This window comes from Prionailurus viverrinus, chromosome X (genome assembly GCF_022837055.1).
Source record: "Prionailurus viverrinus isolate Anna chromosome X, UM_Priviv_1.0, whole genome shotgun sequence".
In the NCBI taxonomy this organism is placed as follows: domain Eukaryota; kingdom Metazoa; phylum Chordata; class Mammalia; order Carnivora; family Felidae; genus Prionailurus; species Prionailurus viverrinus.
The window spans coordinates 62,391,469-62,411,349 of NC_062579.1; the positions used below are offsets into that span (position 1 = coordinate 62,391,469).

The window sequence follows — 19,881 nt, forward strand, 5'->3', positions numbered from 1 at the left end:
GCAAGAGGGTTCCCGTTTCTCCACATCCTCTCCAGCATCTATAGTCTCCTGATTTGTTCATTTTGGCCACTCTGACTGGCGTGAGGTGATACCTGAGTGTGGTTTTGATTTGTATTTCCCTGATAAGGAGCGACGCTGAACATCTTTTCATGTGCCTGTTGGCCATCCGGATGTCTTCTTTAGAGAAGTGTCTATTCATGTTTTCTGCCCATTTCTTCACTGGGTTATTTGTTTTTCGGGTGTGGAGTTTGGTGAGCTCTTTATAGATTTTGGATACTAGCCCTTTGTCCGATATGTCATTTGCGAATATCTTTTCCCATTCCGTTGGTTGCCTTTTAGTTTTGTTGGTTGTTTCCTTTGCTGTGCAGAAGCTTTTTATCTTCATAAGGTCCCAGTAATTCACTTTTGCTTTTAATTCCCTTGCCTTTGGGGATGTGTCGAGTAAGAGATTGCTACGGCTGAGGCCAGAGAGGTCTTTTCCTGCTTTCTCCTCTAAGGTTTTGATGGTTTCCTGTCTCACATTTAGGTCCTTTATCCATTTTGAGTTTATTTTTGTGAATGGTGTGAGAAAGTGGTCTAGTTTCAACCTTCTGCATGTTGCTGTCCAGTTCTCCCAGCACCATTTGTTAAAGAGGCTGTCTTTTTTCCATTGGACGTTCTTTCCTGCTTTGTCAAAGATGAGTTGGCCATACGTTTGTGGGTCTAGTTCTGGGGTTTCTATTCTATTCCATTGGTCTCTGTGTCTGTTTTTGTGTCAATACCATGCTGTCTTGATGATGACAGCTTTGGAGTAGAGGCTAAAGTCTGGGATTGTGATGCCTCCTGCTTTGGTCTTCTTCTTCAAAATTCCTTTGACTATTCGGGGCCTTTTGTGGTTCCATATGGATTTTAGGATTGCTTGTTCTAGTTTCGAGAAGAATGCTGGTGCAATTTTGATTGGGATTGCATTGAATGTGTAGATAGCTTTGGGTAGTATTGACATTTTGACAATATTTATTTTTCCAATCCATGAGCAGGGAATGTCTTTCCATTTCTTTACATCTTCTTCAATTTCCTTCATAAGCTTTCTATAGTTTTCAGCATACAGATCCTTTACATCTTTGGTTAGATTTATTCCTAGGTATTTTATGCTTCTTGGTGCAATTGTGAATGGGATCAGTTTCTTTATTTGTCTTTCTGTTGCTTCATTGTTAGTGTATAAGAATGCAACTGATTTCTGTACATTGATTTTGTATCCTGCAACTTTGCTGAATTCATGTATCAGTTCTAGCAGACTTTTGGTGGAGTCTATCGGATTTTCCATGTATAATATCATGTCATCTGCAAAAAGCGAAAGCTTGACTTCATCTTTGCCAATTTTGATGCCTTTGATTTCCTTTTGTTGTCTGATTGCTGATGCTAGAACTTCCAGCACTATGTTAAACAGCAGCGGTGAGAGTGGGCATCCTTGTCGTGTTCCTGATCTCAGGGAAAAAGCTCTCAGTTTTTCCCCATTGAGGATGATGTTAGCTGTGGGCTTTTTATAAATGGCTTTTATGATCTTTAAGTATGTTCCTTCTATCCCGACTTTCTCAAGGGTTTTTATTAAGAAAGGGTGCTGGATTTTGTCGAAGGCCTTTTCTGCATCGATTGACAGGATCATATGGTTCTTCTCTTTTTTTTTTGTTAATGTGATGTATCACGTTGATTGATTTGTGAATGTTGAATGAGCTCTGCATCCCAGGAATGAATCCCACTTGATCATGGTGAATAATTCTTTTTATATGCCATTGAATTCGATTTGCTATTATCTTATTGAGAATTTTTGCATCCATATTGCATCATGGCCTGTAGTTCTCTTTTTTTACTGGGTCTCTGTCTGGTTTAGGAATCAAAGTAATACTGGCTTCATAGAATGAGTCTGGAAGTTTTCCTTCCCTTTCTATTTCTTGGAATAGCTTGAGAAGGATAGGTATTATCTCTGCTTTAAACGTCTGGTAGAACTCCCCTGGGAAGCCATCTGGTCCTGGACTCTTATTTGTTGGGAGATTTTTGATAACCGATTCAATTTCTTCGCTGGTTATGGGTCTGTTCAAGCTTTCTATTTCCTCCTGATTGAGTTTTGGAAGAGTGTGGGTGTTCAGGAATTTTTCCATTTCTTCCAGGTTGTCCAATTTGTTGGCATATAAGTTTTCATAGTATTCCCTGAAAATTGTTTGTATCTCTGAGGGATTGGTTGTCATAATTCCATTTTCATTCATGATTTTATCTATTTGGGTCATCTCCCTTTTCTTTTTGAGAAGCCTGGCTAGAGGTTTATCAATTTTGTTTATTTTTTCAAAAAAACAACTCTTGGTTTCGTTGATCTGCTCTAAAGTTTTTTAGATTCTATATTTATTTCTGCTCTGATCTTTATGATTTCTCTTCTTCTGCTGGGTTTAGGCTGCCTTTGCCTTTCTGCTTCTATTTCCTTTAGGTGTGCTGTTAGATATTGTATTTGGGATTTTTCTTGTTTCTTGAGAGAGACCTGGATTGCAATGTATTTTCCTCTCAGGACTGCCTTTGCTGCATCCCAAAGCGTTTGGATTGTTGTATTTTCATTTTCGTTTGTTTCCATATATTTTTTAATTTCTTCTCTAATTGCCTGGTTGACCCACTCATTCGTTAGTAGGGTGTTCGTTAACCTCCATGCTTTTGGAGGTTTTCCAGACTTTTTTCTGTGGTTGATTTCAAGCTTCAGAGCATTGTGGTCTGAAAGTAAGCATGGTATAATTTCAATTCTTGCAAACTTATGAAGGGCTGTTTTGTGACCCAGTATATGATCTATCTTGGAGAATGTTCCACGTGCACTCGAGAAGAAAGTATATTCTGTTGCTTTGGGATGCAGAGTTCTAAATATATCTGTCAAGTCCATCTGATCCAATGTCTCATTCAGGGCCCTTGTTTCTTTATTGACCGTGTGTCTAGATGATCTATCCATTTCTGTAAGTGGGGTGTTAAAGTCCCCTGCAATTACCACATTCTTATCAATAAGGTTGCTTATGTTTATGAGTAATTGTTTTATATATTTGGGGGCTCTGGTATTCGGCGCATAGACATTTATAATTGTTAGCTCTTCCTGATGGATAGACCCTGTAACTATTATATAATGTCCTTCTTCATCTCTTGTTACAGCCTTTAATTTAAAGTCTAGTTTGTCTGATATAACTATGGCTACTCCAGCTTTCTTTTGGCTTCCAGTCGCATGATAAATAGTTCTCCATCCCCTCACTCTCAATCTAAAGGTGTCCTCAGGTCTAAAATGAGTCTCTTGTAGACAGCAAATAGATGGGTCTTGTTTTTTTATCCATTCTGATACCCTATGTCTTTTGGTTGGCGCATTTAATCCATTTACATTCAGTGTTATTATAGAAAGATAGGGTTTAGAGTCATTGTGATGTCTGTATGTTTTATGCTTGCAGTGATGTTTCTGGGACTTTGTCTCACAGGGTCCCCCTTAGGATCTCTTGTAGGGCTGGTTTAGTGGTGACAAATTCTTCAGTTTTTGTTTGTTTGGGAAGACCTTTATCTCTCCTTCTATTCTAAATGACAGACTTGCTGGATAAAGGATTCTTGGCTGCATATTTTTTCTGTCTAGCACCCTGAAAATCTCGTGCCAATTCTTTCTGGCCTGCCAAGTTTCAAAAGAGAGATCAGTCACGAGTCTTATAGGTCTCCCTTTATATGTGAGGGCACGTTTACCCCTTGCTACTTTCAGAATTTTCTCTTTATCCTTGTATTTTGCCAGTTTCACTATGATATGTCGTGCAGAAGATCGATTCAAGTTACGTCTGAAGGGAGTTCTCTGTGCCTCTTGGATTTCAATGCCTTTTTCCTTCCCCAGTTCAGGGAAGTTCTCAGCTATTATTTCTTCAAGTACCCCTTCAGCACCTTTCCCTCTCTCTTCCTCCTCTGGGATACCAATTATGCGTATATTATTTCTTTTTAGTGTATCACTTAGTTCTCTAATTTTCCCCTCATACTCCTGGATTTTTTTATCTCGCTTTTTCTCAGCTTCCTCTTTTTCCATAACTTTATCTTCTAGTTCACCTATTCTCTCCTCTGCCTCTTCAAGCCGAGCTGTGGTGGTTTCCATTTTGTTATGCATTTCGTTTAAAGCGTTTTTCAGCTCCTCGTGACTGTTCCTTAGTCCCTTGATCTCTGTAGCAAGAGATTCTCTGCTGTCCTGTATACTGTTTTCAAGCCCAGCGATTAATTTGATGACTATTATTCTAAATTCACTTTCTGTTATATTATTTAAATCCTTTTTGATCAGCTCATTAGCTGTTGTTATTTCCTGGAGATTCTTCTGAGGGGAATTCTTCCACTTGGTCATTTTGGATAGTCCCTGGCGTGGTGAGGACCTGCAGGGCACTTCCCCTGTGCTGTGGTGTATAACTGGAGTTGGTGGGCAGGGCTGCAGTCAGACCTGATGTCTGCCCCCAGCCCACCGCTGGGGCCACAGTCAGACTGGTGTGTGCCTTCTCTTCCCCTCTCCTAGGGTCGGGATTCGCTGTGGGGTGGTGTGGCTCGTCTGGGCTACTTGCACTCTGCCAGGCTTGTGATGCTGGGGATCTGGCGTATTAGCTGGGGTGGGTAGGCAAGGTGCACGGGGGCAGGAGGGGCAGGCTTAGATCGCTTCTCCTTAGGTGATCCACTTCAGGAGGGGCCCTGTGGCAGTGGGAGGGAGTCAGATCCGCTGGCTGCCGGAGGTTTGGCTCCACAGAAGCGCAGAGTTGGGTGTTTGCGCGGAGCGAGCAAGTTCCCTGGCAGGAACTAGTTCCCTTTGGGATTTCGGCTGGGGGATGGGTGGGGGAGATGGCGCTGGCGAGCGCCTTTGTTCCCCACCAAACTGAGCTCTGTTTTCAGGGGGCTCAGCAGCTCTCCCTCCCTTTGTCCTCCAGCCTTCCCGCTTTCCAAGCAGAGCTGTTAACTTATGACCTCCCAGACGCTAAGTCGCGCTTGTTGTGGGAACACAGTCCGTCAGGCCCCTCCGCTTTTGCCAGCCAGACTCGGGGGCTCTGCTTGGCCGGCGAGCTGCCCCTCCGCCCCGGCTCCCTCCCCCCAGTCCGTGGAGCGCGCACTGCCTCGCCGCCCTTCCTACCCTCTTCTGTGGGCCTCTCGTCTGTGTTTGGCTCCGGCGACTCTGTTCTGCTAATCCTCTGGCGGTTTTCTGAGTTATTTAGGCAGGTGTAGATGGAATCTAAGTGATCAGCAGGACGTGCGGTGAGCCCAGCGTCCTCCTAAGCCGCCATCTTGCCCACACCCCTGTAAGCCCTGCTTTAAAGACATTTTTCTTTTTCTTAGACATTTGGAAGACAGAACTCATTGGAAATAGTGAGCAAAAAGGCTCTCTTAGTATTTTAAGACTATTTTCTGCTTTTCTGCTCCAATTTCTGATGAGAATGAAAAGGTTACTATGCAGCTGTAAAAAGTAAGCCACTGAAGGGACTCTAGGTAATATCACTTCCCATCAAGTGTTTTTTGATTCATGCATTAAATTCTTTCTCTCTTCTTTCTCATTAGGCCTTAATTGCTATGTCACCTGTCTAGAGAACACACTATTAAATGACAAAGGATGTCAGTGTAGGAGCAGTGGACCATTAGAAACCTTAAAATTAAATCATTTTTCCCCTATTAACTACTTATTTTTTTAAAAATTCCCTTTTAGGTGGGGAAGTGGAAGTAGTGGATTGAAACTCCCTTTCAGGGGCTTAGGTAATTTGCTTTTATTAGAATATTTCCCGGGGCGCCTGGTTGGCAGACTTGGTTAAGCATTCGATTTAGGCTGAGCTCATGATCTCATGGTTCCTGAGTTTGAGCCTGGCATTGGGCTCTCTGCTGGCAGCACAGAAGCAGCTTAGGATACCGTTTCCTTCTCTCTCTGCCCTTCCCCTATTTGCATTTTCTCTCTCTCTCTCTCTCTGTCTCTCTTTCTGTCTCTCTCTCAACAATAAACATTAAAAAAAAAGAATATTTCCTCATAGTTCTCCCACCCACCCATAGAAACACACAAATCCCCATTATCTTTCAAATAGCTGCCAGTCATCATTCTCTACCCATGGGGGAGGGGAAGGAAAAACAAAACAGGTTAGAGTGGGAGAGAGCCAAAGCATAAGAGACTCTTAAAAACTGAGAACAAACTGAGGGCTGATGAGGGGTGGGAGGGCAGGGAGGGTGGGTGATGGGTATTGAGGAGGGCACCTTTTGGGATGAGCACTGGGTGTTGTATGGAAACCAATGTGACAATAAATTTCATATATTAAAATAAATAAATAAATATCTATTCCTAAATCACTGAAAACATTCAAGTATTACCAGGCACATACAATTTAGTAGAGACTAATAGTCTTTGGTAGCAGACTAATAGAAGTTGGTCCATTTTTGGTTTAATGGACCAACTAGATTATAAATAAGGGACTTGGAAAAGATGCAACATCTTCTCCTTTTTCTTGCTTCACAGTTTTCTGTACACTAAATCCTGTTATCATCTTCATCAAAGCCAACAGTAAATGTTGGTAAAGACACAGAGAGAGAGAGAAGGGGAGGGGAGAGAGAGAGAGAGAGAGAGAGAGCAGTTGAATATTCACACATCTTTTCAAAGACTTAGTATTAAAATACATGGCCCTGGCAATACCAAGAGCTTTAATACCCCTTTCATTACTCAACCTAATGCAATCTGTTTGCCTACCCCTCGCAACACACATTGCTTTTGAAAGAAGCCCTTAAGCACCCAATTCAATGGTTTCTCATTGTTTCTAAAGTTTATTTTAATATTTCTGCTTTATTAAGGTGTAATTGGTGTACATAAAATGCACATAATAAATATAAACAATTTGGTGAGTTTGAACATATCAGTACTCATGTTACCATCACCACAATCCAGGTAATGAACATATATATCACCTTCAAAAGTTTTCTTGTGTCCCTCTTTTTTTTTGGTAAGAACAACTTAATGATTTACCCTGTTAAGTTTTCTTTTTTTTCTATAGCCCCTTATTGCTAACTATATGCAATATGTTTTTCAACAGTTATACTCCAGTTGTATAACTGTAACTTTATATTCATTGAACAACAACTCCTCATATTCCTCTCCCCATCCTCTGGTACTACCATTATATTGTCCACTTATATACCTTTGACCATTTTAAATGCCTCATATGAGAGGACTTTCTACTCACCTTCCAAAAGATGATTGATATAATGACACTTCTTTCTTCTGAAATCTCTCTCGTTGGTTTTAATAATATCATAATATCCTGTTTCTCCTATATCTGAATGTTCTTTCATTGCTTCCCTTTCTCCCCTAGCCCCCAAATCTGGATATTTCTTAACATACAGCCCTTGTCTATCTTCCTTTCTTGTCTTCCATTTTCTCACTTAACTAAATCTTCTATTTCTATGGCTAGACATTTGTTCAGCCTCAATGTGAGTAGCTCCTATATTTCTTTTCATATCTTAACTCCTTTTCTGAGTTTCAGACCCACATTATCCATTGGTCTGCTGGACAGCTCCACATTGATATCCTGACATCATCTAAAACTCAACACATGGAAAACTGTTTCTATCTTTCCACATTTTACTATCCATTTAATTCAGTACCAATAAAAAAGCTTAAATGATATTTGGCAAGAGGGATTGGGGAAAGGTATGATTAAGCAATTCTAAAATTAATCTAGAATAATCTGTGCTGCAAGAACTAAGAAGAGTAATCAGAGTCCTACCAGATATTTAGATATTTTATAAAGCCAAAATCATAAACAATCAGATCAATGTAAAAGAATAGAAAATCCAAAATATATATAGATACATATATGTGTGTATGTGTGTGTGTGTGTGTGTGTGCATGTGTATGTATAAAGCTTGATAAAAAGCTACAAGTAAACTCACTAGTAAAATGCTGGATTATTTAACGTATAGTGTAAGGGCAACTGGTTAACCATTTGGAAAAATAAAATTAGGTATTTTCCTCACAAATATTAAGTAAAAATAAATTCTATGCAGAATAAATATCAAGTTGTAAAAATGAAACCATAAGATATAAGATGATATATAGGGTTATGTTTACATAATTGTGGTACAATGAAGAACTTCGTAATCTTAATACCAAAGTCAGAAATCATAAAGAAAAGGACTGATATATTCGGCAACATAAATATTACAAGCAAAAGTTCTGGCATGAGAAAGTCCATAATCAAATTTAAAAGGCAAAAATTAAACTGGAAACTGTATTGTTAATATTCTGATCCAGTAAAATAGAAACAAACAAAATGGGCCATTGCAAGATTCTCTCTCCCTTTGTTTCTCTCAGATGCAAAAATACTATATATTGTATGATTGCTTTTATGTGAGATACTCAGAAAAGACAAGTTCATATTATCAGAAAGCAGATCTGTGGTTGCCTGGGTTTGGAAGTGGGAATGAGGATTGATTACAAGTGGGCTCAAAGAAATTTTTTGAAGTGGTGAAAATATTCTAAAGTTGGATTTTAGTGATGGTGATAGTTGCATACTCTCTATAATTTCCTAAAACTCATTGAATTCTACATTTACAATCAATGAATTTTATGATATGTAAATTAAACCTCAATATAAGTGTTCATTGAAAAAGTACATCCAATTATTTGAATTCTCATTAGGGAAAAACTAAGAAATGTTATAGAAATGACCCAGGCTAATTCCTTTATTTTACAGATGTGTAACTAAAGCCCCATGAATTAAATGTTTTGCCTGAAGTCACATAATCAGCTAGTGGAAGATCCAGGACTTATACTGAGGTTGCCTGACTACTACCCTGGTGTATATCATATTATACCATATCCTTTTTTATAATAATACATTTATAACATTCAAAGCTAAATTGGTTAGAGTTTCAATAAAATAAAAACAATCATGTACTTAATTATAATTATGGATTGTTGTAATAAACAATATTTCTAAATGTGAGAGATCGTTATTGTGGTACATAAGTGTTCCTTGTGATGACTCAGTGTGGGAGACTCTTTAGGTGGAAGCATTAAGAATAAAATAAAAAACATAAAAGACAAAGAGTGTTGGTGAGGATATAGAGGAAAGAGAACCTTTGTACATCATTGGTCAGAATGCAAATTGGTATAGTCATTATGGAAAAGAGTATGTAGGTTCATTAAAAACGTAAAAATATAACTACCACATGATCCAGTAATCCCTCTTCTGGATATATAACCAAAATAAATAAAATCAGTATCTCTAAGAGTTATCTGTGCTCCACATTTTTTGCAGCATTACTTATAATAGTCAAAATATGAAAACAGCCTAATTATCTGTTGACAGATGAATAAATAAATTGAGATTATATAATATTATATTTAGATTCCCCACATAACTGAGATTTTATATACTGTATATATAATGCATGAAGAATGAACCTGGAGGACATTATGTTAGCTGAAATAAGCCAGGCACAGAAATAAAAATACTGCATGATCTCACTTATACATGGAATCATAAAAAGTCAAATGAAGCAGAGAACAGAATGGTAGTTACCATGGTGGGGAGATCAGGAAAATGGGGGAATTTGGTCAAAGGATACAAATTTGCAATTATGTAGGATGAATAAGTCTAGAGATCTAATTCATATGATTATTACAGTTAACAATTCTATATTGCATTCTAGAAATTTGCTAAGAGTAGATTTCAGGTGTTCTTACCATATACATAAATGGTAGCTATGTGAGGAGATGGATATGTTAATTATTTTGACTGCAGTAATCATTTCATTATGTATATATGTGTATATACATATCAATAAAATAAAAATAAATCAAAATAAATCAATTTATTTTCAAACGTTTAACCAAATGTTTTGAGAACTTTAGATGTGAAATGCAATTAGCTGAAAAGCAAGTTAAAAATCCATCAAAGTTACAAAGGCTATTATTAGGAAGTGCAGCATATAAAATACCTTGAGAGCTTCCTTCAGACAAACAGATGGATACTTCATCATTTCTGTCATTATCCTCCCCTACTTCTGGACCAGCTTCCTCTCCTGATGTGAGTGCAGACAAAGAACCAGACTCAGGCTGCTCAGAAAAATCAGCAGGGCCTCCTCTTGGAGGTGGAACTTCAATCCCCATTAAACGATATTTCCTTCTTCTATTCCCAATCCAAGTCTTATAAGAGAAATACAAAAGGAATTTTTGTAAACATAGAACCTTTAGCAGGTTTGGCCATTAAAATAATAAATGGATGCTGCATAAAATATGATTAGAAATAAATAGGTACCTAGAATAAGAAAATTTAATTATTAGTCAATAAGCAAAAATAAAAGTAATTATGCTTTTATTTTAAACATACTATTAGCAGAAAGGTAACATTTATCTAAATATTCAGACATTCAAGAAACATGCAGCCTATTTCAGGACAATTTTTTTAGACTTTATTTTTTTTCATTTTTGAAATTGGTCATTTTACTGATTTTACATACTATAATGTACAAAAATGTCAAATACAATGTTGAATAAAGGGCTAACAAAACATTTATAAGCAGATATTCATGTTTATAAAGCAAACATAATTCAAACAGAACAACCTTGAGGGGAAATTAAACAAAATATATTTAATATTTTGATAAATGATAATTAAATATCAATGTTATTTTTTGAGAAAGTACTTATTTAATATAAATGATTATATCTTTTAAAATTAGTTAAAAATTCACAAACTTTTGTTTTTGGTCTTTGAAACAAAACACAAATTAGTTCTTTTCTACAGGGACCAGACAGGTAGTTATAACTATAGTTCATATGCCATTTCCAACCTTGTTCTTCCTTGATGAAAATGTAACTTCTATTAACTTCAGCTCTTTAATGGTTACTTGGGTATTTCAAAATTTGTAAAATTTCATTTCATTGGACTCAGAAACAATTTTTAAAACTTTTTATAGTAAAATATTTTTAGATTCACAGGAAGTGGCAGAGGTAAATTCACTCAGTTTTCTCCAATTTATGTTTAACCTAATTGTATCACAATAATTAAAACATTAAATTGAAATTACACAGTATGTATGTACACTTCTATGTTCCTTTATCACACTATTCTTCTTCTTCTTTTATCCACTATTCCCAACCACTGTCAACCACTAATCTGTCTTCCACATCTTTGTGTCATTTCAAGAATGTTTTATGAATGGAGTCATAGTATGTAATTTTTTGAAGTTGGCTTTTTTCACTCACCATAATTTTCTGAAGACTTTTTCTTTTTTTTTAACTTTCTTAATGCTTATTTATTTTTGAGAGAGATAGAGCGTGAGCAGTGGAGGAGCAGAGAGAGAGGGAGACACAGAATCTAAAGCAGGCCCCAGGCTCGGAGCTGTCAGCACAGAGACCGACACAGGGCTCAAACCCACAAACCGCAAGATCACAACCTGAGCAGAAATCAGAAGCTTAACCGACTGAGCCACCCACGCGCCCTGAAGATTTTTTCAAGTTACATGTATCAATACTCCATTCCTTCTTATTGTTAAGTTGTATTACATGATATTTATGAACTAATTTTTTTCCAATTTATTTGCAATGTTTGTTTAATCATTCCCACATCAAAGGACACAAGTTACTTCCAATTAGGGGCCCTTAAAACTTCATGAACAGTCATGAACAGTCACGAACAAGCTTTTGTGCAGATGTTAAGTTTTCATTTCTCCAGGACAAATGCTCAAGAATGCAAATGCTTGGCCATATGGTAATTGCATGTTTAGTTTCATGAAAAACTGTCAAATTGTTTCCAGAAAAGTTGTACCATTTTACATTTCTCCCAGCAATGTATGAAAAACCCAGTTTTTTTGGCATTCTTTCCAGCATCTGGTATTCTTAGTAATGAAAAAGACTATCTATTTTCACTGGTGCATGCAGTGATAGATCCTTGAGTTCTTTTTTTTTTTTTTTAACTTTTTTTATGTTTATTTATTTCTGAGACAGAGAGAGACAGAGCATGAGTGGGGGGGGCAGGGAGAGAGGGAGACACAGAATCAGAAGCAGGCTCCAGGCTCTGAGCTGTCAGCACAGAGCCCGATGCGGGGCTCAAACTCACAAGCTGTGAGACCATGACCTGAGCCAAAGTCAGACGCTCAACCGACTGAGCCACCCAGGTGCCCCAATCCTTGAGTTCTTAATTTGACTTCCCCAATGCCTAGTGATGTTGAAAATCTTTTCATGTGCTTATTTGCTATCCATACACTCTCTTCATTGAAATGATTCTTCATGCATTTTGCTCATTTTCTAATTTACTTTTTTTTTAATGTTGAGTTTTAAGAGTTCTTTATATTTTCTAGGTAGGAGTTCTTATCAGAAATGTGGTTTTGCAATATTTTATCCCAGTCTGTAGCTTTTATTTTCACTATTCTGGTATTTTGCAGAAAAAAAGTTTTTTTTTTTTTTTTTTAATTTTGATGAATTCCAAGCTCTTGTTTGTTTTTTTTTTTTTCTTTTCTTTTATGGATTGTGCTTTTAGTGACATTTCTAAGAATACTTCACCAAGCCCTAGGTCCTAAAGATTGCCTCTTATTTTATCTTCTAAAATTTATTTTATAGTTTTATTTTTTACATTTAAATCTGTGATCCATTTTGATTTCATTTTTGTATAAGGTGTGAGGTTTTGGTCAAGGTTCATTTGTGCTTAATATGGATATCAAATTATTTCAGAACCATTTTTTCAAAAGATATTCCCCATTGAATTGCTTTTGCACCTTCGTCAAAAATCAACTATGCTGGCTATACTTGTGCAGGACTATTTCTAATCCTTTTCACTGATCTGCATTTGTATCTTCCTGTGACTACCACACAGTCTTTTCTTTTTAATATTTATTTTTGAGAGAGAGAGAGAGAGAGAGAGAGAGAGAATGAGTGGGGGAGGGGCAGAGAGAATCTGAAGCAGGCTCCATGTTCTGAGCTGTCAGCATAGGCTTGAATCCACGAACAGTGGGATCATGACCTGAGCTGAAGTCGGACACTTACCCAACTGAGCCACTCAGGTGCCCCACAGTCTTGATTACTATAGCTATACAATAAGTCCTGATTTTAGGTAGATGAATTTCTTCCACTTCAGTATTTTTTCCAGAATTATTTTAACTAAATTAACATATTTCCTTTCCATATGAATTTTAGAATTTTCTTGTCTACATCAAAAATATTGCTGAAACTTTTGTAAGAATTATGTTAAACTTTCATATCATTTTGGAGGAATTTACATTTTTACTCTGTTGAGTCTTTCAGTCCATTAACACAGATGTCTTTCCATTTATTTAGAACGTCTTTGATTTCTTTCATCAATGTTTTGTAGTTTTCAGCATAAAAGTCCTATACATGTTTTGTTAGATTTATATTTAAATATTTGATATTTTGATTGATTGAGAATGGTATTATATGCTTAATTTCAGTTTCAATATGTTCACTTTTTCCTATATATGCACACAATTGATTTTTGTATGTTGATCTTGTATCCAGAAACATTGTTAAACTCACTTACTAGCTGTAAGACTGTTTATGTAGATTCTTTCGGATTGTCAATACTGATGATTGATTGTATGTTACTTTTATTTCCTTTTCTTATTTTTTTGCATTAGCTAGAAATTCCAGTACAAATTGAATAAAGGTGGTCAAAGTGTATATCTTGTTTTGTTCCTGATCTCAGGAGGAAAGCATTACATTTTTCACCATTAAGTGTGATGTTAACTGTAAATTTTGCGCACTTGTAGATTTCTTTTGGAGGGCAGTTTTTAATGACAAATTTGATTCTCTTAATAGTTATAGGGCTATTCAAATAGTCTATTTCATATTGGGTGAGTTGTGATAATTTATACCCTTTGAGGAATCCATTTCATCCAAATTGTCAAATTTGTCCATGTAAAGTTGTTTTAAAAATTCTGTTTATCCTTTTTCTATCTTAAAAGTATGTAGAATTACCCATTTCATTCCTAATATTACTAATTTGTGTCTTTTTTCTTTGCCACTCTGGCTAGATGTTTGTCAATTTCACTGATTTTTTTTCAATGGACTTATATTTTTATTGATTTTCAAATTAATATTTATTTTTATCTTTTTTAAAAGTGTTTATTTAATTTTTTTAACAATTTTTTTTCAATCTTTATTTATTTATTTATTTATTTATTTATTTTCAACGTTTATTTATTTTTGGGACAGAGAGAGACAGAGCATGAACGGGGGAGGGGCAGAGAGAGAGGGAGACACAGAATGGGAAACAGGCTCCAGGCTCTGAGCCATCAGCCCAGAGCCCGACGCGGGGCTCGAACTCCCGGACCGCGAGATCATGACCTGGCTGAAGTCGGACGCTTAACCAACTGCGCCACCCAGGCGCCCCAAAAAGTGTTTATTTATTTTTGAGAGAGAGAGAGAGAGAGAGAGAGAGAGAGAGAGAGAGAGAGAGACAGCAAGCGGGTGAGGGGTAGGGAGAGAGACACACACAGAATCAGAATCCAGCTCCAGGCTCTGAGCTGTCAGCACAGAGCCAGGTGCGAGACTTGAACCCATGAACCATGAGATCATGGCCTGAGCTGAAGTCAGATGCTCAACTGGCTGAGGCACACAGGCGCCCCTTATTTGTATCTTTTGACCATCCTGGCACATTTCTTTCATCCCCCAACTCCACACTCCACCCGACCCCGCCACTGATCGGGCAACCATCAATCTGTTTTCTGTATCTATTAATTAAAAAAAAATAAAATAAAATAACAGGCATTAGTATTTGATCAGTTTTAGATTTCTAGGGAAAAAAAGGCAAAAAAAGAGTTGCCATGTACCCTTCACGCACCCAGTCAATTTCCTCTGATTTAACATCATTCTAAAATTCATAAAGTGGATTTGTTACAATTGATGAGCAAATATTGATAAACTATCAAGTGAAATCCAGAATTTCTATTAGGGTTCATTCTTTGTGTTGTACATTCTATAGTTTTTGGCAAATATGTAATGACAGTTTATAACATTAAACTATCGTGCAGCATACTAGTTTTACTGCCCTAAAAATTTCTGTGTTCCACCTATTTATCCTAACTCTCTCTCTCCCCACAAGTCGCTGGAAAACACTGACCTTTGTACTGTCTCTCTAGTGTTTTGCCTTTTCCAGAATATTATATACTTGGAATGATACAGCATTTATGTAGCCTTTTAACATTGGCTTCTTTCACATAGAAATATTCATTTAAGATTTTTCCATTTTTTTCATGGCTTGATATCTTATTTATTTTTACTGCTGAATAATATTCCATTGTCTGAATGTATTTCAGTTTATTTATTCATCTATTGAAGGACATCATGGCTGCTTCTAATTTCTTTTGTAATTAAATAAAGTTGTTATAAATATTTATGTGCGGGTTTTTGTGTGAACATAAGTTTTCAACTCATCAGGGTAAACACCAGGCAGCAAAACTAATGTATCATATGTTAAGACTATGTTTACTTTTCTTCGAAACTGCCAAAATGTGTTCCAAAGACCATGCAAATGTATCATTTTGCATTTCTATCAGAAATGAGTAAGAGTTTCTGTTGCTTTACATATTCTCCAGCATTTGGTGCTGTTGGGGGTTTGGATTTTGATTATTCTAATAAATGTATGTGGTATTTTATCTTTTTTTTATTTGCAATTCCCTAATGATATATAATACTGTATATATTTTCATATGCTTATTTGTCATCTGATTAAATTCTTTGGTGAGTGTCTGTTCAGATGTTTGCCTATTTTTTAAAAATATAATTTATTGTCAAATTGGCTAACATACAGTGTGTACAGTGTACTCTAGGTTTTGGGGGTAGATTACTGTGGTTCCTCACTTACATACAACACCCGGTGCTCATTCCAACAAGTGCCTTCCTCAATGCTTATCACCCCTTTTCCCCTCTCCCCTACCTCCCCATCAACCCTCAGTTTTTTCTCTGTATTTAAGAGTCTCTTATTGTTTGCCTCCCTCCCTCTCTGTAACCATTTTTTCCCCTTCCATTAGCCCATGGTCTTCTGTTAAGTTTCTCAAGTTCCACATATGAGTGAAAAATATATGATATCTGCTTTCTCTGACTGACTTATTTCACTTAGCAAAATACCCTCCAGTTCCATCCACATTGCTGCAAGTGGAATGATTTCATTCTTTCTCATTGCCACGTAGTATTCCATTGTATATATAAACCACATCTTCTTTATCCATTCGTTAGCTGATGGACATTTAGGCTCTTTCCATAATTTGGCTATTGTTGAAAGTGCTGCTATAAGCATGGGGGTACATGTCACCCTATGAATCAGCACTCCTGTATCCTTTGGATAAATTCTCAGTAGTGCTGTGGCTGGGTTGTAGAGAAGTTCTATTTTTAATTTTTTGAGGAACCACCACACTGTTTTCCAGAGTGGCTGCACCAGTTTGCATTCCCACCAACAGTGCAAGAGGGTTCCTGTTTCTCTACATCCTTGTCAGCATTTGTTGTGTCCTGACTTGTTAATTTTAGCCACTCTGACTGATGTGAGGTGGTATCTCAGTGTGGTTTTGATTTGTATTTCCCTGATGATGAGTGATGTTGAGCATCTTTTCATGTGTCTGTTGGCCATCTGGATGTCTTCTTTGGAAAAGTGTCTATTTGTGTCTTCTGTCCATTTCTTTCCTGGATTATTTGTTTTTCAGGTGTTGAGTTTGGTAAATTCTTTACAGATTTTGGATACTAACTTTTTTATCCAATATGTCATTTGCAAGTATCTTTTCCCATTCTGTCAGTTGCCTTTTAGTTTTATTGATTGAGATGTTTGTCCATTTTGAATTAGGTTGTTTATTTTCTTATTGTTGGATTTTAAGTGTCCTTTGTACATTTATCATAAAAATGTTTTGAAAAAAATTCTTCCAGTTTGTGGCTTGTATTTTCATTCTGGTAAGAATGTCTTTTGCAGATTATAAATTTTCAATTTTAATGAAGTCCAATTTATCAATTTTGTAATCAAACTTGACTTTGGTGTATTTAAAAAGTTATCAACAAACACAAAGTCACCCAGATTTTCTTTTATGTTATCTTTAGGAGTTCCTAAAGATACTTTTAGGTATATCATCCATTTTGAGATAAGTTTTGTGAATAATGAAAGATCCATGTTTAGATTATTTTTTTTCTTTCATGTGAATATTCAGTAGTTCCAGGACAATTAGTTAAAATCGATATCCTTTTGATAGAGGACCGAATAGGAGGACCCTGAACTCACCTCATGCCACAGACACACTGGGATAATACCTGCGTCTTTGCAAATAACTCTCAAAATGACCTAAAGATTTGAAGAACAGATATTCCATAGCTAGTCATAAAGAGATTGCTACATCAAAAATGATAGGAGTGGTAAAGATGTGGTTGGGAACCAAACCCCCAGAGTAACTAACCACAAACAGAAAAGAATTCACAAGCAAGGAGAAGTAAGATGAACAAACCACACAATAGGCAGCCTTAGTACTGGGGATCTACAGTGGAAAGAGGAATCTCCATAAATTCTGGCTTTGAAAACTAGCTGGGTTTACACCAAGAGAGTAAAAAACTCAAGGTTGCTCAAGACCAGGAAAGCCAGATGGCAGTATAAACTCAATACCTTCTTTTAAAGAGCCATAATAATAAATAACTTCACCAAGAAATAAGAGGTGCAGCTTGAAAAGTTCCTGGGGTATCCATCAAAGAGATGTATTGAATAATCTGAGAACATGTGCTACAGGAAAAGAAAACTACAGAAGGATTCTCTAGGAAGAAAAGCACATATGGGTACCACTGTTCTTCAACCTCAACACGGATAAAAGAATGCTTTTGGGACTCAGTTCTAAAACTCTCCTTCTTCTTTGCCAGCACCAAGTGCTTCACCCTGGAATTTCTCTGTTGACAAACCACACCGACCTGCCTGCCATGGCAGGCACAACTTCCAAAGCTGCTCCCAACCACACCTGGTCTGCAGGTTTGGCCCACACCAGCACCACTACAAAGTGACTCCACTCATGTGGAGGGGGTAACAAACCAACACACCAGGCACCCACAATTACTGTAGCCAGACCCCTTAGCTGCATGTACAAGGAAGTGACTGATCCCTGAACTTCAGTGTATGTGGTCTTGGCAGAGAGGTTAATAGCACACTGATAGAATGAATAATGGCCTCACCCACCACCAGTCCTATCTGGCCTCAGCCAGAACTCTCAAAGGTGTGCTCACAGAGGGCAAAGTGGGTCATAGAAGCTATCTGGGATGAAGGCAACTATGCTTGGCCACAACAGGAAGGTGCATGCAACCCACACAGGGGATACCCCTGGGGCACCTGGTTCTGGTGACATGGGAGAATTGAACTATAGGGCACCACAGGACCTCTTCTACACAAGGCCACTACTTGAAAGATCAGAAGATATAGATGTTCTACCTAATACATAGAAACATACACACAGAGTTGGATGAAATGAGGAGTTAGAGGAATATTTCCCAAATGAAAGAACAAGACAATCACAGTAAAGAGCTAAATGAAGCAAAAGAAATATGCCTGATAAAGAGTTCAAAGTAATGGTCATAAAGATACTGAAAAGACTTGAGAAAAAAGAGTGGATAAACCCAGTGAGAATGTCCACAAAGAGTTAGAGAATATAAACAAGAGTGAATCATAACTGAAGAATTCAATGACTGACATGAAAAATACAGTAGAGGGAATCAATAGCAGATTAAAGAATGCAGAAAAATGGATCAGCGATCTGGAAGACAGGGTAATGGAAAGCGACTAAATTGAATAGCAAAAAGAAAAAAAAGAATAATAAAAGGAGAATAGATTAAGAAAACTATGCAACACCATCAAGCATAACATTCACATTATAGAATTCTCAGAAGGAGAAGAGAGAGAGAAAGGGAAAGAAAAAATTATTTGAAAAAAAAATAATACCAGGACACTTCCCTAACCTGGGGAAGGAAACAGAGATCCAGGTCCAAGAAGAGCCCCTAACAAGATGAACCCAAGGAGGTCCACAGCAAGACACATAATAATTAAACTGGAAAAATATAATGATGAAGAAAGAATTTAAAATCACCAAAAAACAAAGCAAAACAAAACAAAACAAGACAAACAACAACAACAACATCAACAACAACAACAAACGGTTAAAACAAGGGAAACCCCAAAAGGCTATCAGGTAATTTTTCAGCAGAAACACTGCAGGCCATAAGGGATAGGCATGATATATTCAAAGAGATAAAAGGAAAAAAAAAAAAGTAAAGAAACCTACCCAGGAAAAACAAACAAACAAACAAAAAAAAAGAGTACCCAGGAAGGTTATCATTCAGAATTGAAGGGGAGAGAGTTTCCCGGATCCTCCCCCTCAGAAAAAAAAAAAGTTAAAGGAATTCATCACCACTAAACCAACTTTATAAGAAATGATAAAGGGATTTTTTGAGTGGAAAGAAAAGGCCATTAATGGAACACAGAAAATTAAGCAAGGAAATAATTTCACAGGTTAAAGCAAACATATAGTGAAAGGTAGTAGATTAGTCACTTATAAACTTTATAAAGCCAGTATGGAGATTAAACAGGAGTTCTGTTTAATGGTCAGGAGTGCTGATTCATAGGGGCACATGTACGCAAATGTGTATAGTAGTGCTTTCAACAATAGCCAAATTGTGCAAAGAGCTGAAATGTCCATCAATTGATGAATGGATAAGGAAGATGTGGTTTATATATACAATGGAATACTATTTGTCAATGAGAAAGAATAATATGTTGTCATTTGCAACAACGTGGATGGAACTGGAGGGTATTATGGTGAGTGAAATAAGTCAGTCAGAGAAAGACAGATATCATATATTTCACTCATATGTGGAACTTGAAGACCATGTGGGAAGTG

At 36.9% G+C, this 19,881-nt stretch overlaps 1 protein-coding gene across 1 annotated transcript in view; it reads right to left on the bottom strand.

Annotated features, from left to right (window-relative positions):
- Positions 1-19,881, bottom strand: part of HDX (highly divergent homeobox) — a 184,309-nt gene that overhangs the window by 34,369 nt on the left and 130,059 nt on the right. Inside the window, exon 6 of the mRNA XM_047843980.1 lies at positions 9,961-10,168. Within this exon, the coding sequence (XP_047699936.1) occupies positions 9,961-10,168 (208 nt within the window). The remainder of the gene's footprint in view (positions 1-9,960; positions 10,169-19,881) is intronic.